Consider the following 21,140-nt stretch of genomic DNA (forward strand, 5'->3'; position numbering starts at 1 on the left):
TATATATATTTTTTTTTTTTTTTTTTTTTTTGTTGAGGATAATATAAATTAGCATATAAAACAATATTGAAAAAAAAGGAATTTGTTTGATTTTTATTACTTATATTTGTGGCTGTAGTTATGCAGGTTTACTTGGGGACATGGCATTTTAATGTAATTATTTTTAATTAATTAAATTTTAAGCACATATTTATTGTGTTTGATTGTAGAAGGGCAGTAACTTTGTAAGATTAGCATTCAGAAACAGAATATACCATATTATGGAAGGTAAAGATCTCCAGGAAAAAGGTTGGCCACCACTGGGCTAAGCTATAAAATATGAATGAACGTTAGATGGCGCACTGCACCTTCATGTAAAAATCATACACGCATAAATATCACATGTAAGCTCGTAGAATAGCTATTTGTATTAGAAACAAAATTTAAGTACGATATATGTTTGAACAAACCCACCGTTTCCATCAAAAAGATTTCGTTGCTAAACGCTGAGGCTGAGCCACACACTTTGCATTTGTGGTACACGGTGACTTCTCGTGAAATCAAATCTCGCGATGGCTGACTCAAACGAGAACACAGCACGGGGGAAAATGACGTCTCGTCAACAACACTAACAAAGTGAAAAAGGTATTTAAACGCTGTTAATGTTGCATACATTTAGACAAATAACATTGTCTGTGTTTCTATCACATTTCAAGTTAAGATTATCTCACGCTAGGTTTTTGTTCGTCCAGTGTCGTTATAGTGATAGTAGCTCAGTGTAGAGCTGGATAATGACGTTTTGTTGTATCTAAAAATGTTTATGCTGTTACGGCTATGATTATGTGTTTTCACTTGCTTTTGCAGGTTATTGTTTTGATTTAATGTTTATAGTTTGATTAGATAATGCTAATATGTGATATATGGTTTGTTGTGTTTATATTTAGGTGTAACACGTCAATACTCGCTTTCTCTGTCTCTCTCTTATACAGCCATGAATATATATTGTTAACAGACATGCCACAAAGTCCCACTCAATAGCCACTCAGCCATCAGTGCCCATGACAACCCCTCCTCTGGCCCAGTTCCCTGGGCAACAGGCTCAGGCAGCTCGGGATGTGAACACAGCCTCGCTCTGTCGGATCGGACAGGAGACGGTGCAGGACATCGTCTTACGAACCATGGAGATCTTTCAGCTGCTGAGAAACATGCAGGTAAGTTCATCCACTCAAACACATCCATCCACAGGTGAAGACTTTACCCAGATGACTCTTATTCTCCCTATCTTCTCCCTCAGCTGCCCAATGGAGTCACCTATCATCCTAACACTCATCAGGACCGGTTGGGGAAACTGCAGGAGCACTTGCGCATGCTCTCTGTTCTTTTCCGAAAGCTCCGTCTTGTCTATGACAAATGCAATGAAAATTGTGCTGGTCTGGACCCCATTCCTCCTGAGGTGAGATTATGCTTTCTCTATCACATTCCAGTCTAGTTTTAATGAAACTGACTTTCTTCAATTACTTTATGTACTTTAATTTACTTTAATTTCACTTCTTTCATGATACTGAGTCATTTGGTTCTGAATATGAAACCGATCTTGAATATTTTCAATAGTTTGATGCAATTTTAAAGAAGCAATAAGCAAAACTTTTTTTAATGGACAGTTTAATATTGGTCTTTGACTTTATACAGATTATCAAAATTAACATTTGTCAGATGCCATAAAAAATAATTATTTGCTTGTAACATTTTTTTTTTTTTTTTTTTTTTACGAAGAGCAAATGACAATTGTACATTAAAAAAGAAATGAACTTGCTTCATCTTTTTGGTGGGTTGAGTATTTAAAATTTTTTTTTTTTTTTTTTTTTTAAACAAGTAGGCCTAAAATTGAAGATATTTACTTTATTTAAGCTGGTGCTTTGAGTTATTAAAGCCAGTCATTCTTGCCTTTTCTTTTCTTTTATCAAAGAGTGCAGTGGAATACATTCATTAAATCTACAGTTGTTTTATTTACATTTATTTATATTTCGCACATTTGACAACCTTTAATTTCCTTTGAAGAACTGGGTAGTAACAATATATCCCATGCAAACTTTTAGAATAGTTATTTGCATTGAAAGAAAAATTCAAGTACAAAGTTTGTTTGAGTAAACCTGCTGTTTCCATCAAAAATCTGTCTTTGCTAAGCACTGAGCCACACACTTTGCATATGTGGTACAAGCGTACTCGCCAATCTTGTGAAAGCCAACCCACCTTTTTTTTTTTCTTTGAAGAATAAGGAATACTGTTATCTTGGGAACAACCTTAATACATAACATAATTAAAGTATTAATTATGTTATGAGGGTTTGATAACTTTAAAGAGTGGAGTTTGAGTGAATATTTAAGAGTGGATTCATTTGATCTTGTACTTCATCGATTTCTGTCCATCCATAACATACACTCAGCTGTGAATGTTTTAATCAGTGCACCTTGTGAGTGCTAGCTTTCAATTTCCAGCGGAGGAAACATCTTTGAATCACATTGTCAGCTTGGCTTCCTATTAGCATTGAAGCGATCTAGTGATTGAGTCCAACTGAGATTCCCACTGACTTGAGTTTGGTCACCCGAAGAGCTCATTGACGTCATGTCTCGACTTGTAAAGAACAAGCTCTGCAAGAGCTTGCATGTTTTTCAGATCTTCTGAAGCACTGCTGTAATGACTTCTTGAAACATCTGGAAAAAAATACAACGTTCACCTTGAGAAAAAGGATATGAAAGACCAAAGAACTCAGAATCACAGGTATGAAATATATGAAGCGTTGCTGTGATTTATACACAATTTGGCCATCAGGAATTAAGACTCAAATGTGTATGAGAGCAAATTAAGCCCTTTAGAGTTGGATCGAATACACAGCTGGTCTGTTGAGTCACTTAAGCCAATCATTCGTGCAATCTTTTTTCTTTGATCGAAGAGAGCGGTGGAATAAAGTCATTAGATCTGCAGTAGCTTTAACCGGAGGGTATGAACAACAGCCTTGAGAGTTGGAAATTCAAGTTCTTTCTTCTCATTACCAAAAGTGCCCCTGTGCTCACAGGATATTTATTTTGGCTCGGCCTCTTCTGTTTGGATTTCAGGTGTTCTCTTTAGCTCCTGTTGCACTTTCTCTCCAAACAGGAAGTGCTATAATGGAGTCAGCGGCATTACCTCATCACCTCGCTAATTAGCTGCGGCGCTCTGTAATGAACAGCTGGCGAAGTCCCTCATGTCAGCATTTTCCAACCCAGGCAATCACCGGCTCCCAATGGTGGAATTTCCTGCACAACGCAAATGAAATAGCCATGTCATTTCATTTACCACCTCACTTTTTCCACCCACTTCAGTCCCCTCAAAGCAATCAACCCGAGTGAACCTCACTGAATCATTGTTTTCAGGCAGCTGGCAGAACACATCCATCTTTCAGTGTCTGGACCTTGAGTAAACGCTATATTAACTAGCAGGCTCTTTCTTACTCCACTTCCTGCCGACAGGTGGGTACTTCCTTTAAAACTCAATGTGAGTTTGGTTCAGAGGTTGTTTTTTTTCCTTGTTCTTTTCTAAAATTCATTGGCCCTAAAGTGCGCAAAGCTAATTAAATCAGTCCTCGAGCTATGGCTTGTGTCTTTTCTTTCTCTGCTGTGCCAGTCACCCGCCTGTGGTTTGCTGCATTTACTTCTTTGACAAACCTGCCAGGGGCCTTTCTCTCTCCCTTCTTTGCATTTCATATGATCAGATTTTTCCTTCTTGCTTTTCTGCTGGCTTGTGACAGCCTTAAGCCTGTAAGGTCTGTTCTGTAAACCGCAGACCCATGAAATACGAGTGACTCAGAATGTGGAACTTGATTTTTCTGTTGCTGCTGAAATTATAGATCTTTTAAGCTGTTCATTGGTTACCTTTGCACTGCTGTTTTTATATTAAAGTTTGACTAAAAAAATAATAAAAATGGAGAAAGGCGTAATTACACTACTGTTTCGAATTCGGGATCAGTAATGTTTATTTTTTTTTTTAAATCTTCAAGAAAATTTTTCCTGTCGTTTCCCATTGAAAATATTTCTTGTGAAAGTAGTTATTGGGTGTTTACAGAATAAAAGAATATACTGTACGCAGTACAAATCTGAGCTTTATTAATAAAAATAACTTAAATTTAAATACAGCTATTTTTAATGAGAGAATTAACAACTGGTTTTATGCCCATTATGATAAAAAACAGCTGTCTATGAGGGTATTTTTCTTTACTGGCATACACTGATTTCTTATCCAGAACACCAGCAGGTGTCACTGTGATGTTAAAGTGAGGAGATCATGATCCAGTGCCAGCAGAGCAGCGAGACCGCTGTCTGTTTGGCAAGGTCACAGAATGATGGAACCTCAAGAAAAGAATGAGACACTTTATGGATCTCAGACAGCATATGCGGGGAGAACTATTTGAACCATTGTCCTGCAGTAAATGGAGGGAAACAAAGTCGTATCAAAGGTGAATGAGATTTATTTGAGGGTGGATCCGAGGGTCTGCTTTTACTGTAACCTCGTCCAAGGCTATTGAGAGGGCTCAGACAATTTGTAAAGCTGAATTATTCAAACCACTTCATTTTAAAGCCAAAGGGCAGTGCCTGTGGAGTGATTTATTTAGGCAAAATAGCAGAGATGGCTGTTATGTTACAAAATGTAAAAGCTAAGATGTGGTGGTTTTGATTTCTCTGTTAAGGGTTGCGATGAAAGCCTTTTGAATTATGCAACAGTCCATTACTGGGGCTTCACCAGGTTGTTTAATTTACAATCTCAACTCTAAGCTGTTGTGTTGTTTAGACAATAGGTCACCACAGTGAGTGTTTACATAAAATTGTATTCAAACTGTGGTGGATTTTGTCCTCTGATACTTTTTGTGATTATTTTTCAGGCTTTCAAATGCAGCTTTGGATAATGGCCCAGCTTAACCTTAGTTCAGGGCGCTCAACTTTTAAGCTGCCTAGAGATAACCCAACTATCAAAATTCATGCTTCTGTTCACAAATACCACCATATCCTTTTCATTCATTTTTAATCCGAGATGTTTCTTCAGGAAGGCATCAGATTGCTTGTGGCAAGTAAAATAATCAAATACTTGTGTCTTGTGTGTATAGTGACCCTGATTTATACAGGAGAGATTTGAACCTACTGTTGAGCATTAAAAATAAATAGTATGATTGTTGAACCCTTGCAGCAGTGACTTGTGGTAACTCAGTGATTGAATATCTGGGTTTGTGTCCTGAAGGTTGCAGGTTTAAACATCATTGGGGGGGGGGGGGGGCACTTAACCTTAGGTTTTTGCAGAGGGACTTGTCAGACCAGGCAAACTTTTTTTGTAGCCTCAGTTTTCTGTTCTTAGCTGACAGGAATGGCACCCAGGGTGGGCTTCTATTGCTGTAGCCCATTTGCTTCAATGTTCAACTGGTTGTGTTTTCAGAGATGCTCCTCTGCATACCTCAGTTGTAATGAGTGGTTACTGGTTAGTGTTGCCTTTCTATCAGCTCAAACCAGTCTGGGCAGTCTCTTCTGACCTCTGGAATTTTCGCCCACAGAACTGCTGCTTACTAGATATTTTCTCTTTTTTGGATCATTTTCTGTAAACCCTAGATATGTAGAGTTGTATGTAAAAATCCCAGGAGATGAGCAGTTTCTTAAATACGCCGATGAGCCTATGTGGCACCAACATGCTTGGTTCTGATGCTGGCAGTTTGGACTTCAGCTTGTCTTGACCATATCTGTGTGCCTAAATGTACTGAGTTGCTCCCATGTGATTGGCTGAGAATGAGCAGTTGAACAGGTGTACCTAATAACAATGAATGTATATCACTGTGGTAATTACAGTGGCTAGCTGTACATGGGCATTTGTAGCTGCCATAAAGCAATCTGGACTATTTGCTAAATTTTGTACCTACTCACCAAACTTGCTTACTCCCACAACAGCTGTTTGGGAAGAAGTATGGGAAAGAAACAGAAGCCGTTCGACTTATTAGAAGTCAGTGTACCATCAGAATGATTATGAAACTTATGTTTCAAGGTAAGTACTCTTACATGCAGTTGCTTTAAATGCTTTAAATTGCTTTAAAAACAAATAAAAAACATACGGTAATTTAATAGATCTTTTACCAGAGCCTGATTCTTTTTTGAAGTGTGAAATGGGCTCTATATTTTATAGCTGTTTTTGACGTTACACCTCTGGATAACTGGTAGTGAAGGGCTTGAAACTGTGTTGCCATCAGTGCCAAACAAAACTGAGTGAAGTAATCAAAAAAGTGACTATGTGGTAACTTTATTCTGTCTTTGTTTTTCAGCAACTTATCCCCTATGTAGAGGATGACAGTTCTAAACTGGATGACCGAATGGCCAATCAAATCCGCGCAGCCAGTGAAGAGAGAAGAGAAGTACTGGAAGTTAACAAGGTTAGAACCATATATTTTTTGACATTTAAAATTTGTCAAATGCTTTTATTTGAAGCCATTTACTTTTATTTAAGGTATACATTGGTATACATGGTATACTCTGTGTTGTTAAAATGTTGTAGAGGTTTCTATTAATCAAAGAATCATAAAAAAAAACATACCATGGTTTCCACAAAGATATTAAGCAACTGTTTTCTACATTGATAATAATAATGAAAAGATGAACACTTTAACACTTAATCAGCTTTAAGGACCATGATGTGACTCAGTATTAAATAAATGCAGCATTACCCCAGTATGTAAACCCAAAACAGGCCACTTCACTGCCTGCAGAGACCTTGTTTAGAATATGTTTACAGTGTCCTTTAACTTGGCAAGCATGGATATCTGCCATATTCACTCACATAATGAAGCCATAGTATTTGAAAACCTACTGAGGATTTCATGACTTTCTTGCAGTAAAAGCAAAATGATCCGATTTTTTTCTGTGCCCCTCTCTGCCATTGAGTCTGCCTTATTAAAAACTGCAGCATGCTCATGAAAAGCAGTCGGTGTGGAAATGCTCATGTGATAAGGGCCCTGGAGCTTTTCGCCGGCCAAATAGCCAGCTGCAAATAACATGCGGAATGAGGCGACCATGTTTGGGGGAATGAAGGATGTCAAACTCAGGGGAGGTCAAGTTGCATCAGGATGTGGAGAGCAGATGTGTTACAGCTCTCCATCATATGCCTGTGCAGCATTTGCATGTTCAAGGATATCTGATGTTGGTTTATAATCACATTACATGCAAGTGAACAAATCAAATATTTCATTTTTTTTAGGAATAGTCGTTTTTTTTAATTTTTCCATCCATCCATCTGTATGAAGGATGATGGAAGGACAGATAGACGGATAAATGCAGATAATGGTATAGTAATGAATGGACTGATGGATGAACTGGCAGATAGACATCAGCTCGAACGAGCAAATGGATGCATGCATGAAAGTAATGAGGCCATGGATGATTGAAAATTAGCACTCAGGTCAGTTTGTTGAAACATAATGGAGACCGTCTTTCTGACTCATCCCATTGCAGGCTAGGTTGCGCCTTTTAATAGAGTCATGCCATTGTCCTGTTGATTGAGTGCCGCCGTTTGCCGTGCCAATGGAGCTCAGGCTTGATTTACTGAATCCTTCATCACTGTTGGAGCTCCAACAAGTTGGTGAAATGGTGGAAAGATGTATAGCACGAGTATGGTAATGCCCCTCTGCTTTATGGGGCGTCCCGTAACTGAATGATCACCCTGCTCTCGTTATCTGTCGATTGGGGTAATTGCTGTTTTTCAGGGCCCAGGCTGAATAATGCTCCTGTAATCTAGAGTGGCCTTCATCACCATGACCGATCTGTCTTCACACATCTTGGATGTGTTCCGCAGAGTTTTATTGTACCTTTCATTAGTACCATAACTATAAAATTTCTATCGCCAAAATCTCAGTGGTGTAATCTTATTTTAATCGCACAGAAATTTCAGAAACAAGCTCAAGAAAAGCCGTTAGTGAAAACAAACGCAGGTCCGAAATATGCCTCATCTGACTCAAGAGGATAATCTACTGCAAGCCTGTCATCCCTCCCTTTTTCTTGGCTCTCTAACTGCTTTGGTGTGAGAGTCCCTGGGGCTCCTATGGGCCCCACAGATGTGTGAGGCCATCCAAAGGTCCACTGTAGTCGAGGCACTGTCAACTCATCCGGGCAGGCGCTTTGATTGAACACTGCTCTAACTGTTAATAAATTCATGTCACAGCCCATTAAGAAGGCCTTGGAGAGACGGGCTGCTCTCATTTATTCTCCACCACTCTCCTCTCTTTTTTTTCTCCCCCCCTTTTGCACTCTTTCTTTCTTACCCGCCCCCCTTCTCAATGTTTTTTAATACCCTGTTAATTACCCCGTCTGTCCTCTTCATTCAAATGAGAAAGTGAGAAATGGGAGAGGAAAATGTTTGTAATTTCAAGTAGGCCTCTCCGAAGGCAGATACCGTGAGCGTAATCAACAACGGCAGAGGCTGCGGCGGAGGTGGCGGTGCGGGCGTTTACCGTTATCTCCGGAGCAGGGCTGGGGCTGAGGGGCCGTGGTGGAGCTGTGCTCTGATAAACAAACATGCCGGAACCATAATGAGGCGGTTCAGAGGAGACAGTCCTCCCCATACACACAAACACACACATGCTTGGAGGAGGCACTCAATTCTCCACATGATTAGTCAGTTCATATGTCATCCATTAGAACAGGTTTACCGGCTAGAGGCCTTTTAATTGGTGCAAACAGGGTCAGGGAGGAAGGCCCAGCATGCTTAGGGCATGGAAAAAAGAGACACGCTGAAAATAGAAAACATTTCGCAGCGCTTCATTGCGCTTCAGGTTGAGCAATTGCAGTTTGTTTTCCTATTATTACTTTGTACTAGTGTACGAATAATTAGTTTTTTTTTTCATCAGATGGTTGTGTTAACATTTAAACAACAAATTAAAGCCACTCGAGGTCTGGAAAGTCTCACAGTCTAATGTTGGTTTAAACCCAAATAACAAAAAAAGGAAGATAGTATTATGGATCTTCTTTCATTCTGACATCCTTAACTCGCCCTCATTTTGTCTTCAAGACACCTTTTATTTAAAAGCTTTGTGTGAGAAACAGGCCCATATTTGACTTACTAAAATATCTTTGCATTATCAGTGATTGGATTATACGGATTCACCCTCCATAAATCAGTGCTCAAATAGGAACTGACGCTGCTCTTATTTGTCTTGTATTTTGTACTTTCCTTGGCCTACTACCCATGTGGAAATATGATTCAGTTTCAAAACGATCCCTTTTTGTCTTCTCAGCCAAATCCAGAGTTTTCCCTTTTCTACCATAAGAGCGGTGGGGCTAAAATTACATCTTTCTCACTTTAGGCTTTAAAATGGAATTACTGCTACACTTTCCCTGAAAGATTTCTATTGCTCATCTCTCCTTTTATGCTGCTTGGGAAGCGCTCATTGGAGCCAGATGCAGTAAACCCCTGACAGTCTGAGAACAGATGAAAGAGCTCGCTGTAACAATGGGATGCAGGGATATGCCTGATTGGGAATCACACAATCCTTTTTTAAAAGAAAGCTTTCTCTTGTTTTAACAATGTCTTTAGCACCATTGTGTATTTTTGCATTAAAAAAATGAGGCATATTTTTAGAAGCATTAACAATTTTATGCATTGTTGCACTAGTCAGATCCTGAAGGCAATCCCCCAAATGCGAAATAATCCTATTCTCATTTCAATAATAAAAATCATCCTCTCTGGACTATACATATAGTATAAGTAATTGGGGAAAGGTGATATGCTTAATTATTCATGAAATATCAATATTTAAAAAAATACAGTAGTCTAGGTATGAAGGGACATGCCTTGTTTAATTCTGAAATTCAGCACTGTCTTATTTAAGGATTACAAACTGATAACAAGAAAACACTTTAGCTCGAATTATGATTTGACATCATGTGGTTTCTCATTCCATTGCATCAGTCATTCCCCAAGTGGGTGACATCTTTCTTTCATCCCTCTCGTCCTTCACCTCTGATCTATATAGATCTCCTCCCTCCTCCAGCGTCTCAGTCTCAACACATTGGGTTGGGGCTTTAGTTCCTCTTTGTTTCGTTTCTCCATCAATCCTTTCACTCCCACTCGTCCCAGTCGCAGCGCTCACACATGCCACACTGTTTAGCTCAAAACCGAAACGGTGCTTTGAAGATCTGATGAACTTTTCTACTTGAACATTGTGTTTTTAATTGAGTTTAGGTTCTCGTTAATGAATTGCTGTAGTGGAACGAAAATAATGAGACGTTAGGAGATGAGATCATTTGCAAATCATTTGCAACTAGATCGGTTTAGTTTAAATTCAGCAGACAGCCTACGTGCATATGTGTTTATAGGCGCAGATGGAGTGGGCAGGGAATGGTCATGGAGGGTTGATACAAGCACTGTAAACGAAGTAACAATAAACAGCAAAATCAATACTGCAGGCTGACAGCAGTCTGGTGTTGCAAGATTGAAAAATGCTGGGGCGCAGAGCAGTGATCAATGGAAACAACCTTCAATACTTTGACATTTCACACACAGTCTCTCTTTACTGCTGCTTATACTCCGGAGAGCATTTGGAAGAGAGGTTTACAGGTTTTCATTTGGCGCACGGTAAAGCAAGTACCATTATTACTGTTTCCTGTATTTACGAACCAACCCCTTTGCGCTACTACAGACTAGACTTTGTGAAATTATGAAATAACTTTCTAAAGAGCACGTTTGAGTTATTTTTTTATCAGTGATTAGACATATACAGATGATAAAATTGGTGAAAAGCCTATAGATGTCCATTGAAAGAGGGATTCGAAAAGTATAACCACCAGAATATCTGTGGGCTGTGTTCTTCTTATAAATTTTAATTTGATTTCCTTTAATTTCAATTGTAATTTTAATTTATATTTTATAAATATAAATGTAATTTATAAATTATTCGTTTAATTTACATTTATAAATACAGGTTACTTTAAAAAATATTTTATGTACAACTTTGGAGTGTCTGGAGTCTCAGTCAAGTTAACCTCAACAGACCTTGAATTTTCAATATTTTTATTGGTTTGCGCCATGTATAGGATCATTCTGTTATATGTGATGCTTTAAATGCAATATTCACTTTTATACAGTATGTATCAGGGGTCTCTCTGTACACCAAGGGGTTCTTCGGAAAGTGTTGAAGGCTTTTGTATAAGCAAGCGTCATGTTCTGTACAGTAGGTGACTTGAAGAAGCAAGCACCACTTTTTTTTCAGAAAATGTAAACATCTAGTTGTATTTTTAGCTGTCTTTCAAAGACTTTGGTATCTTTTCTGTTGAATTGTCAACATGTCTGAAGGAATTTTGTTGAAGGGCAGTTGTTGCAGTGTTTTTTTTCTGTAGATTTCTGTCACTCATCATTTCCTGCATTCTTGCCATCAGCAGTCTTCTCATGTAACACACAGAGGGGCCATCTGGCTTCAGCTTTGATCAAAATAAACAGCTGATGCAGCTAGTTCAATTTTTGGATGTTTAGCAGCAGCATTAATGCCAGAAGAACACACTGTCCACATCATTTAATCTACAAGATAGTCGACATGGGAGAGATAATGCTAATTCAAAGAAAAGACTAATGCCATTCACATCTGTTCAGGGAAATGTACATATAGTGCTTCATTAATTCATTAATTCCATTCATTCATTCATTTAAATTGAATTGAATTTAACTTAATTTACTTATACCCTGACAGTCATTTCTGACTTGCAATTTAATTATCAAATATTAAAACCATTTTGCTTTGGAAGTTGTATTCAAAATCCACTTTGCTCAGAAATCTTAGGAGGCATCTGCTTTTGAGATCTGGCTTCTGGATTCCATCTAGTCAACGGTTTGAGAATGAATCAGAAGTGTTTTTAAATAAGCAGAACACAATAGTTGCATTAAAGATGTTGTGATGTCACATGGATTAGAATGAAGTGGTACATTGTTTCCCGCTCTTCAATCAGTGTAATCCCCTCGCTTCACTCCCAGACTCTTACACTAGTAATTCCTGCTCAATCTCAGCGAGCAGAAATGTTGAAACAAGTCGAGAGAGACGAGGCGGATTAGCCATGTGTAATCCAAGGTCACAGTTTTTATAATGAAGGCTTGTTCTACAGACAGTTTCTGCATTTTATTTCATTCCATTTAAATTTTCTTAGTTTCAAATCGTTTCGCTTTGATCAGTCTCTGCAATAAACATGTTCTAACTGGTATTTAATCCACACTTCTCAATAGCTTTTTTTAATCCATTTAGACCTGAGAGACTAATTTGTGCTTCTCACAGTTTTGGGTGCCACACATTTTTCTTTGCACTGGTGCAAGCACATCATCCAGCTGTCACTCAGTGTAAGACATAGCACATTTGAACAAACCTGAATTTTAATAAGTCCGCATTTGATCAAAAACTCTTCCCACCGCGCACATTATCGAGGACGGCTGCTTTGATCTCACAGTGAGTCGGTGAGGTAAGGGTTTCAGATGAAGGGAGAGGCAAAATGAGATGCCATGTTTGAGCCTAGGACTGAATGATATGAAAAAAGTAAATGCAGTTTATCTCTTCTGATTGTCTTCTGCAAAAGCCACTTAACGAATTTGTGATTATTGGCAGCAAATTTGAACTAGTCCTTAAATATCACTTATTATTACTATTAATGATAAGTAGCACTACTAAAAGGAAGGAAGGAAGTAATAATAAAAAATAAAGAATGAATTCTGTCATCATTTATTCACCCTCATGCCATTCTTATACTTATTTACTCATGCCAATTTCTTTTTTAAAGATAAATGTTATGAGAAATGTCAGTGAAAGTCAATTGTTGTTTAGGCTTCCATTGACTTGTCATTCTGTAGGCTAAAATGAATGACATGGCAGTGAGTAAATAAGTATATTACTGAGTGAACTGTCCCTTTATTAGTCAGTGGACAAGTACATTCTAAAATGTAAGTGTGTAGGTTATTAAACTTCAGGTCACATTGACTTCACATTTATTAAGCAGCCCGCAGTGGATTTCAGTGCTCAATAAGAAGAAGCAACTTTGTCCTGAGAGCTGAGCTGCCACCAAGCAGTTGCCTTCATGCTAACATCTGAAAGCCAGTCGGATGATGAGAGCCCTTTATCACAGTTTAATCTGTACTGAGAATCATGATCAAGTGAGGCTTTACCTCTCTGCTCTATGAGAAACTTGTGTCCTCTGAGCTTGCCTCAGGACTCCTGTTTCAGTGCTTGACAACAAGTGCCTGTCAGTGTTCCTGGAGCAATCATGATCCAGGTTGACCCTGGTAAAAAAGGAAGAAGCGATCAATGTAGTGTACTGCCCTGCACCAGCTGGGACCTGTTCATTTATACTTAGGCTTTATTGTGTCTAAATGGTGCTAGACAGCAGTTCAGCTCACCAGGGTCATCACTTACTACTGATCCCGCCAGGCCTGTTGCTGGAGCTCTGCTTTTTCCTAGTAGGTTGACTGTCTTAGAGAAGTTGCATCTCTAAGTTCATCCTTTTTAAAGCACCATTGCCATTGCCTGCTGTGAGCAATTTGCTTAAAATGTATTATGTCATCAGTTTTATTGTGTGTGAACTTTTGTGCAATCAGGTTATAGATATTAAGCCTATAGGCTGTCATTTAAAAGTTTGGGGTGTGAACTTTTATACAAAAAAGGTAATAGATATTAAGCCTATAGGCTTCCATTTAAAAGTTTGGGGTAAGGTTTTTTTTTTATTTATTTTTATAAATAGCATCAATGCATTAGATTTATCAAAAGTTACAATAAAGACTGTTACAAAATAGCGAATTGCAACAATTTTTCCTTCCATGATATTGATTTTGCCATCACAGTGTTTTTGTTTCTAAGCGGACTGTTAAAAAAGTTATTAGAATTATTTCCTGAAGGCTCATGTGACACTGAAGACAGAAAAACGACAGATTTTATCATATAATAAAAGAGAGAGATTTTTTTTAAATATAACATTACACAAAAACAGTTTTTACTTTAGTATTGATAAAAAATTAATTCAACCTTAGTGAGCATAGAAGACTTTCAAAAACAAAAATAACAACCCCAAGCTTTTAAATGATAGTGCATATTTTGAATTTCTGACATTATTTTATTGAAGGCAGTTTTCAATTTGAGTAAATCAAGGTCTGTGGTTAACATTAGTTGTAAAACTTTTGTTAAATAGACATTAAAGCTGCAGTAGGGAACTTTTTTAAAAATATATTTTTTACATATTTGTTAAACCTGTCATTATGTCCTGACAGCAGAATATGAGACAGATAATCTGTGAAAAAAATCCAGCTCCTCTGGCTCCTCCCAGTGGTCCTATTGCCATTTGCAGAAACTCCATGGCTCCCGGTAAAAAATAACCAATCAGAGCTGCGGTCCGTAACTTTGTTTGTGTTCAAAATGTAGAAAAATTTATATAATAAGCGAGTACACCATGAATCCATTTTCCAAACCGTGTTTTTGGCTTGTCCTGAATCACTAGGGTGCACCTATAATAAGTGTTTATATTCGGACTATTTTAGATTGCTTCGGGGATACCGCGGCGGAGTAACCCAGTACCTTTGTGATTCTTCATAGACATAATGAAGTGAAGTGAAGTGACATTCAGCCAAGTATGGTGACCCATACTCAGAATTTGTGCTCTGCATTTAACCCATCCGAAATGCACACACACAGAGCAGTGAACACACACACACACACTGTGAGCACACACCCGGAGCAGTGGGCAGCCATTTATGCTGCGGCGCCTGGGGAGCAGTTGGGGGTTCGATGCCTTGCTCAAGGGCACCTAAGTCGTGGTTTTGAAGGTGGAGAGAGAGCTGTTCATGCACTATCCCCACCCACAATTCCGTCCGGCCCGAGACTGGGATTGGGAGTCCAACCCTCTAACCATTAGGCCACGACTTCCCCCAGAGAGAAGTAGCTCCGGCTACAATGTTCTTCCACAAGATGCAAGCAGTTCTGTTTATTAACCGCCAGAGCGTCAAATGTTCCCTACTGCACCTTTAACTAAGCAGTTTCATATATTCATGAAAAGTATAATTTTCTTAATTAAAACATGTTTTATTTATATAGTACAGACCAAAAGTTTGGACACACCTTTTCATTCAAAGAGTTTTCTTTATTTTCATGACTATGAAAATTGTAGATTCACACTGAAGGCATCAAAACTATGAATTAACACATGTGGAATTATATATGGAATTAAATATTTAACAAAAAAGTGTGAAACAACTGAAAATGTGTCATTTTCTAGGTTCTTCAAAGTAGCCACTTTTTGTTTTGATTACTGCTTTGCACACTCTTGGCATTCTCTTGATGAGCTTCAAGAGGTAGTCACCTGAAATGGTCTTCCAACAGTCTTGAAGGAGTTCTCTGAGAGATGCTTAGCACTTGTTGGCCCTTTTGCCTTCTGTCTGCGGTCCAGCTCACCCCTAAACCATCTCGATTGGGTTCAGGTCCGATGACTGTGGAGGCCAGGTCATCTGGCGCAGCACCCCATCACTCTCCTTCTTGGTCAAATAGACCTTGATGCCTTCAGTGTGACTCTACAATTTTCATAGTCATGAAAATAAAGAAAACTCTTTGAATGAGAAGGTGTGTCCAAACTAGAGATGGGCATAGATTATTTTTTTAAATCTAGATTAATCTCACTGGGATTTTGAAATTAATCTAGATTAAAAAACTCAAGTTATTTCTTAAATGAAAGTAAACAGTTGAGGAAAAAAATGGGATGTGTATTATATTGGATGCGTTCATCGTCTCTTAAAGTGACCGCGTCTAATTTATCTACTGGCTGCTGTAATGCTAATCCAAGAAAATTAAAATCTCTCACTGCTCTTGACTGAATTACTTTATAGTTTTAACGGTCAAACCAAAAATTATTCAGACACCAGATATAATTTTTGATATATATAGCAAAACTGTAATAATGTGAGATATGTTGAAGGTGTCTGAATAAATGTAGGTTTGATTGTATATTTCATTTTTACATTGAAGACTATCCAGTGCTATTATTTGGTTTCTGTACCTTGACACCTACAAACTTGAAAAAAACTTTAACATTGGTGTGAAACAGGCGTAATGTTGTTTGCACCTTGTGCAATGTGGAATTAGTTTACAGCTTTTTCAAGCACTTTGTGATGCATTTTGGAAACAGGAGATGAGCCCCTTTTCTAATGCACCACCTAGCTTGATAAACCCCTTCTCAAAGACTTACTGTTTGTCAATTTTATTTGGGTAACACAAAAATATTCTGAATGCCTTTGGCAGAATTCGAATGAGCCTCTATCTCTATCTATCTCTATCTATCTTCATATTTATATTTGTGTATATTTGTATATATTTATATATTTTAAATTTATACAATTAAATTAAAGTTTTTACTTTAGGTGCTATGATTACTGACATTTTTTTTTTTTTTTTTTTACCTTTTTACGGTTTACCTAAATATTATTTAAAACTGCAAATAAACTTTAAATGATATGAGATACAATTTTTTTTTAAAATAGAAGCTAAATACTGTTTAAAATAAATGTGTCCATTTTTCGGTACACCCGAGTAGTACAGATCAGCACACTGCTTTGCCTCCAGAACTGTCTGAATTGTTTGTGGCAAGGATTCAGCAAACCATGCAGGAAGAATTCCTCAGCGGTTCTAGCCAGGTTAACTCAATACAATCACACAGTCTCTGCCCATTTACAGGCTGCATGAACTTCTCATTCCAGCTCACCCCAATGGTGCTCTATTGGATTGAGATCAGGGGACCGTGTTACCATTGGAACAAGCTGAAGTCACAAGCTATTCCCACAATAGAACAAGGTGGAGATGATGAATGCTTTGTGACATGGTGCATTGTCCCAGTGGAAGTAGGCTATTCATTACAAATGGGTAGACTGTGGCTATATAGGGATACAGATGGTCAGTAACAATGCTTATACACTACAGCATCTAAATAAAGCACTGTTTGTATTTAAGAGGCCTGTAGTGCACCAAGCAAACAGTTCCCGTTCTATTACACCACCAGCAGCTTGTACAATTGACACAAGGTGGGCTGGTATAAGCGCATTATACTTCTGCTGTGGCCTAACACCATGAAGCTTCAGAGATACTCTCCTGCACAAAACTGTTATAAAGAGTGTCAGTTTGAATGACATTTTCCTCTAGCCATTTTCTTTAACAAGGTGTTTTTGGCCAGAGAACCTCTTGCTGTTTCTAGCCTGCTGTGTCCAGTACAACACCAGCAATCATACAACAAAGTGGCTTGAATCATATTTATCCCCTTTCAGTTTGGTCAGAAAACAGCTAAACATCTTGACTTGATCGACTTACTTTTTGTGTTGAATTGCTGTCACGTGTTTTAAACAAGTGATTCTCAAAAACCCATCTCTGAGTATGTAAGTATATAGTCCTTTGCATAAAGCAGTTAAACAAAAAGGCTACTTGTGGTGATGTTAACCATTTACAGTGATGAACTCCAGCAACATGGTAAAGGAAATCATATTTTATCTGAGGTATGAATGTGAGTTGCAATGTGAATTGAATGTTGTAAGATAAAAAAAATTGCAGTGTAACACATACTAAATGGCAAGAACAGTTATCCCTGCTCACTGCTGGACAAGCACACACTATAGTCTGATTCATGAGCAAATGACTCTTGTGAGCCAGTTCTTTCATTTAAAAGAACTGTTAGTGCTTTCAAACGATTAACTGATTAATCGCATCCAAAATAAGTTTTTATTTACATAATATATGTGTGTGTCTACTATGTATATTTATTATGTATATATAAAAAAACACATATACAGTTTAGGTTTAGGAAATATTTAAATGTATTAATGTGTGTGTGTGTGTATGTGTATATGTATATATATATATATATATATGTATATGTGTATATATATATGTATATGTATATGTATATATATATATAAATTATATATATATATATATATATATATATATATACATATACATATATATATATATATATATATATATATATATATATATATATATATATATATATATATATATATATATATATATATATATATTAAATATATATACATAACATTTCTCTTAAATATATATGCATAACATTTCTCTTAAATATATACTTTTAAATAATATAATAAATAAAAAGAAAAAGAATAGAGCAAGCTAGTGTTAGAGGTCTTTATACACACACACACATATATATAAATTATATATATATATATATATATATATATATATATATATATATATATATATATATATATATATATATATATATATATATATATATATATATATATATATATAAATTATATATATATATATATACATAACATTTCTCTTAAATATATACTTTTAAATAATATAATAAATAAAAATAAAAAGAATAGAGCAAGCTAGTGTTAGAGGTCTTTATACACACACACACACACGCACAAATAAATAATAGAATACAAAAAAATTAGAAAGGTAGTTAGATTTTTTTTTTAAAGAATATAATTAGAATAATGAGTGTTAAAGTTAGAGGGTAAATAAAGATGCAAGAGATGGGTTTTAAGCCGGTTCTTGAAGATGGCTAAGGACTCAGCTGCTTGGATTTAGTTGGGGAGGTCATTCCAACAGGAGGGAACATTTAATTTAATTTAAGTGTCTTTGTGCTTCTTTGGGGTGGCACAATCAAGTGACGTTCACTTGCAGAGCGCAAGCTTCTAGAGGGCACATAAGCCGAGTTGAAGGGCACATAAGTTGAGTTGAAGGTGGAGGTCCATCATCCAGCAAGAAATATCTGTTAGACAAGCTGAGATGCGAATAGCTACCGTCGGCTCATCAGGATGGAATGAGAGGTAGAGTTGAGTGTCATCAGCATAGCAGCGGTATGAAAAGCCATGTTTCTGAATGACAGAACCTAATGATGCCATGTAGACAAGAGAAGTGGACCAAGAACTGAGCCCTGAGGCACCCCAGTAGTTAGATATTGTGACTTGGACACCTCACCTCTCTTTACAAAAACAAAACTTTTATTTTGTATGCGATTAATCGTGATTAATTGTTTGGCCGCACTAATACTATTTAATGCCATTTTATTACAAAACTGTTTTGAGAATGTGTATCATTACATACAGGTAGCCAGATGTTCAGTTCATTCAAACCTGTTTGAGATTGTGAGTCTTTTGACTGATTCATTAAAATACATTTATTCATTAACTGGAATACACTGGTTGACACTTTATGATTTCATCTTGTGTTATTGGCATGGTATATGCAAAAACAAAGACTGGGCACAATCAAAATATTCCAGTGGTTATTCTATCAGATTAAAGTAACGTATCAGGTAATAGTTTCTGTTGCTGTGGTGCTACAGATTGTGTGGTATAGGAAACATTCACTACATAGTAAATACAATTTATTCCACTGTTTTGTGAGTCTTCTTACTGCTCTGTACACTGAAATTATGATATATTATTTGACATGAGATAATGCTGAGTTTTATCATGCTACACAGGTAGTAGTTAGGAAAAGAAACCCTGCTACATCATTGTGAAAATAGCTGAGCTGTTATGCTACTGAAAAATGTTAAGTCTGTGACGTTCTGCTCAGCAGTGCTGCATATTAACAGTTCAATAACTGAACATTTTTATTTTCCATTTTTATCACAGAAACTCAAACAGAAGAACCAGCAGCTGAAGATGATTATGGACCAGCTCAGAAACCTCATCTGGGAGATCAACTCCATGCTGGCTGTCAGGAGCTGAAAACGTGTGTGTGCACAGAGTCAGTGTTGTACATACACAGCCTTTTTGCTGCATTCATGAGCTCTGCTTTCAGCGGGACACATAAGATAGATGCAGGAAAGAGCAGCGAGGCACAAAATTGAGAGAAGGTAGGAAGCGAAAAGAGGACTGAACTGAAGAAATTCTGCTGCATTCATAACACACGGTTGAAATACCATTTGGTTCAGCTGACTTGGATTCAATTTTCAACCTGATGAACATTAGGAGGTCTGAGCAAGTCTGCTCATTCACTCAGATATACTCTAAAATGAACCTTTTACGCCAGTATATTCCTCATATTTTGCATGAACGATAGCTCCTATTTACTGTTAAACTTAGTTCTCGGTTGTAACTTGCATAAAAAAAATTGTGAAACATATTGCATATCAGTGTTGTTGATATATCTATCAAGTATAAACCTTATACCAGTGGGTATCGACTACTTCATACTTTTGTGGTTGTGATTTGGGAAAAAACCCTCAAGTACAAATGGTCTAATTTCAGTATTAGATATAATACAAATCTATATAAAAAAGAATGCACAGCCATCTACAGTAACTGCACAGTCAAGTGCTGAATTTCAGCATGGACACCGTAAGAAAAGAAAATCGGTAAAATGTACAGTAAAAAAATGGCAGCTGTGGTTGCCAGAATTTTTACATTAAAAAATGTGGTAGCAACGTTTTACGAATGTAGCTTAAATTTACATTTAAATACCGTAATTTCATCAACTGATATAAATGTTAATATACCATCCTACTGAACTACTGAAATCTGTTTTTCAAATTTGTAATGCACTGATAACCACCAAAAGCAGGTGGTGAGAAAGTCACATGATTAACAAAAGCCCATTACAAGCAGCTTTTAAATATTAACACATATAGAAGTTGCATAGTGTTAATCACTAAACACTAAAACATCATCATGGTTAATGCATATGAAACTGAAATAATGCAATAAACATTATTTTAACAAAATTTGCTGTAACATACAATTCTAATGTTCAAAACTGAGAAGACAAAACTAAGAAACATAGCTATTCAACAACAACAACAAAACATCACATTTGAAATGTAATGGAGGGAATTGTGGGATTGTCAATTTACGGTTATTCACTGTAAATTCTACATTACTGTTCCACTGCTTGTACTACTGTAAATTTACATTGAAATTTTAAAATGTCCAATACAGTTTTTTTTTTTTTACCATATATTGTAGGGGAACTTAACCATTTAAAGTGTTTTTACTGTAGCATTTTTAGAGTTACATTTTTACAGTTTACAGATCAATATAATCCCTTATTGGTAACCTCTTTATACCATTAATCAGAAAAATAAACACGCAAATCGCACCATTATAGC

At 36.9% G+C, this 21,140-nt stretch overlaps 1 protein-coding gene across 3 annotated transcripts; it reads left to right on the forward strand.

The window, feature by feature from the left end:
- Positions 1–460: 460 nt before the first annotated feature.
- med30 (mediator complex subunit 30) lies at positions 461–20,226 on the forward strand. Of its 3 annotated transcripts, none has more exons than XM_052585000.1 (5): positions 461–624; positions 969–1,190; positions 1,274–1,432; positions 6,308–6,415; positions 19,666–20,226. In XM_052585000.1, exons 2-5 carry the CDS (start codon positions 1,038–1,040, stop codon positions 19,759–19,761), a joined length of 516 nt encoding a protein of 171 aa, XP_052440960.1. In that variant the 5' UTR covers positions 461–624; positions 969–1,037; the 3' UTR covers positions 19,762–20,226. The 3 variants fall into 3 exon arrangements, with proteins under 3 accessions (XP_052440960.1, XP_052440962.1, XP_052440961.1); XM_052585002.1 differs by lacking the exon at positions 19,666–20,226 and adding an exon at positions 5,940–6,033; XM_052585001.1 differs by having other exon boundaries at positions 466–624; positions 992–1,190.
- The last annotated feature ends 914 nt before the right edge of the window (positions 20,227–21,140 follow it).

The sequence above is a fragment of the Carassius gibelio genome, chromosome B19, assembly GCF_023724105.1.
Source record: "Carassius gibelio isolate Cgi1373 ecotype wild population from Czech Republic chromosome B19, carGib1.2-hapl.c, whole genome shotgun sequence".
In the NCBI taxonomy this organism is placed as follows: Eukaryota; Metazoa; Chordata; class Actinopteri; order Cypriniformes; family Cyprinidae; genus Carassius; species Carassius gibelio.

Coding starts and splice junctions, on each gene's coding strand:
- med30 (XM_052585000.1), top strand. CDS start 1,038: ATGACAACCCCTCCTCTGGCCCAGTTCCCTGGGCAACAGGCTCAGGCA. Junction 1,433..6,307: donor TGGACCCCATTCCTCCTGAG/GTGAGATTATGC, acceptor TTTGTTTTTCAG/CAACTTATCCCCTATGTAGA. Junction 6,416..19,665: donor AAGTACTGGAAGTTAACAAG/GTTAGAACCATA, acceptor TTTTTATCACAG/AAACTCAAACAGAAGAACCA.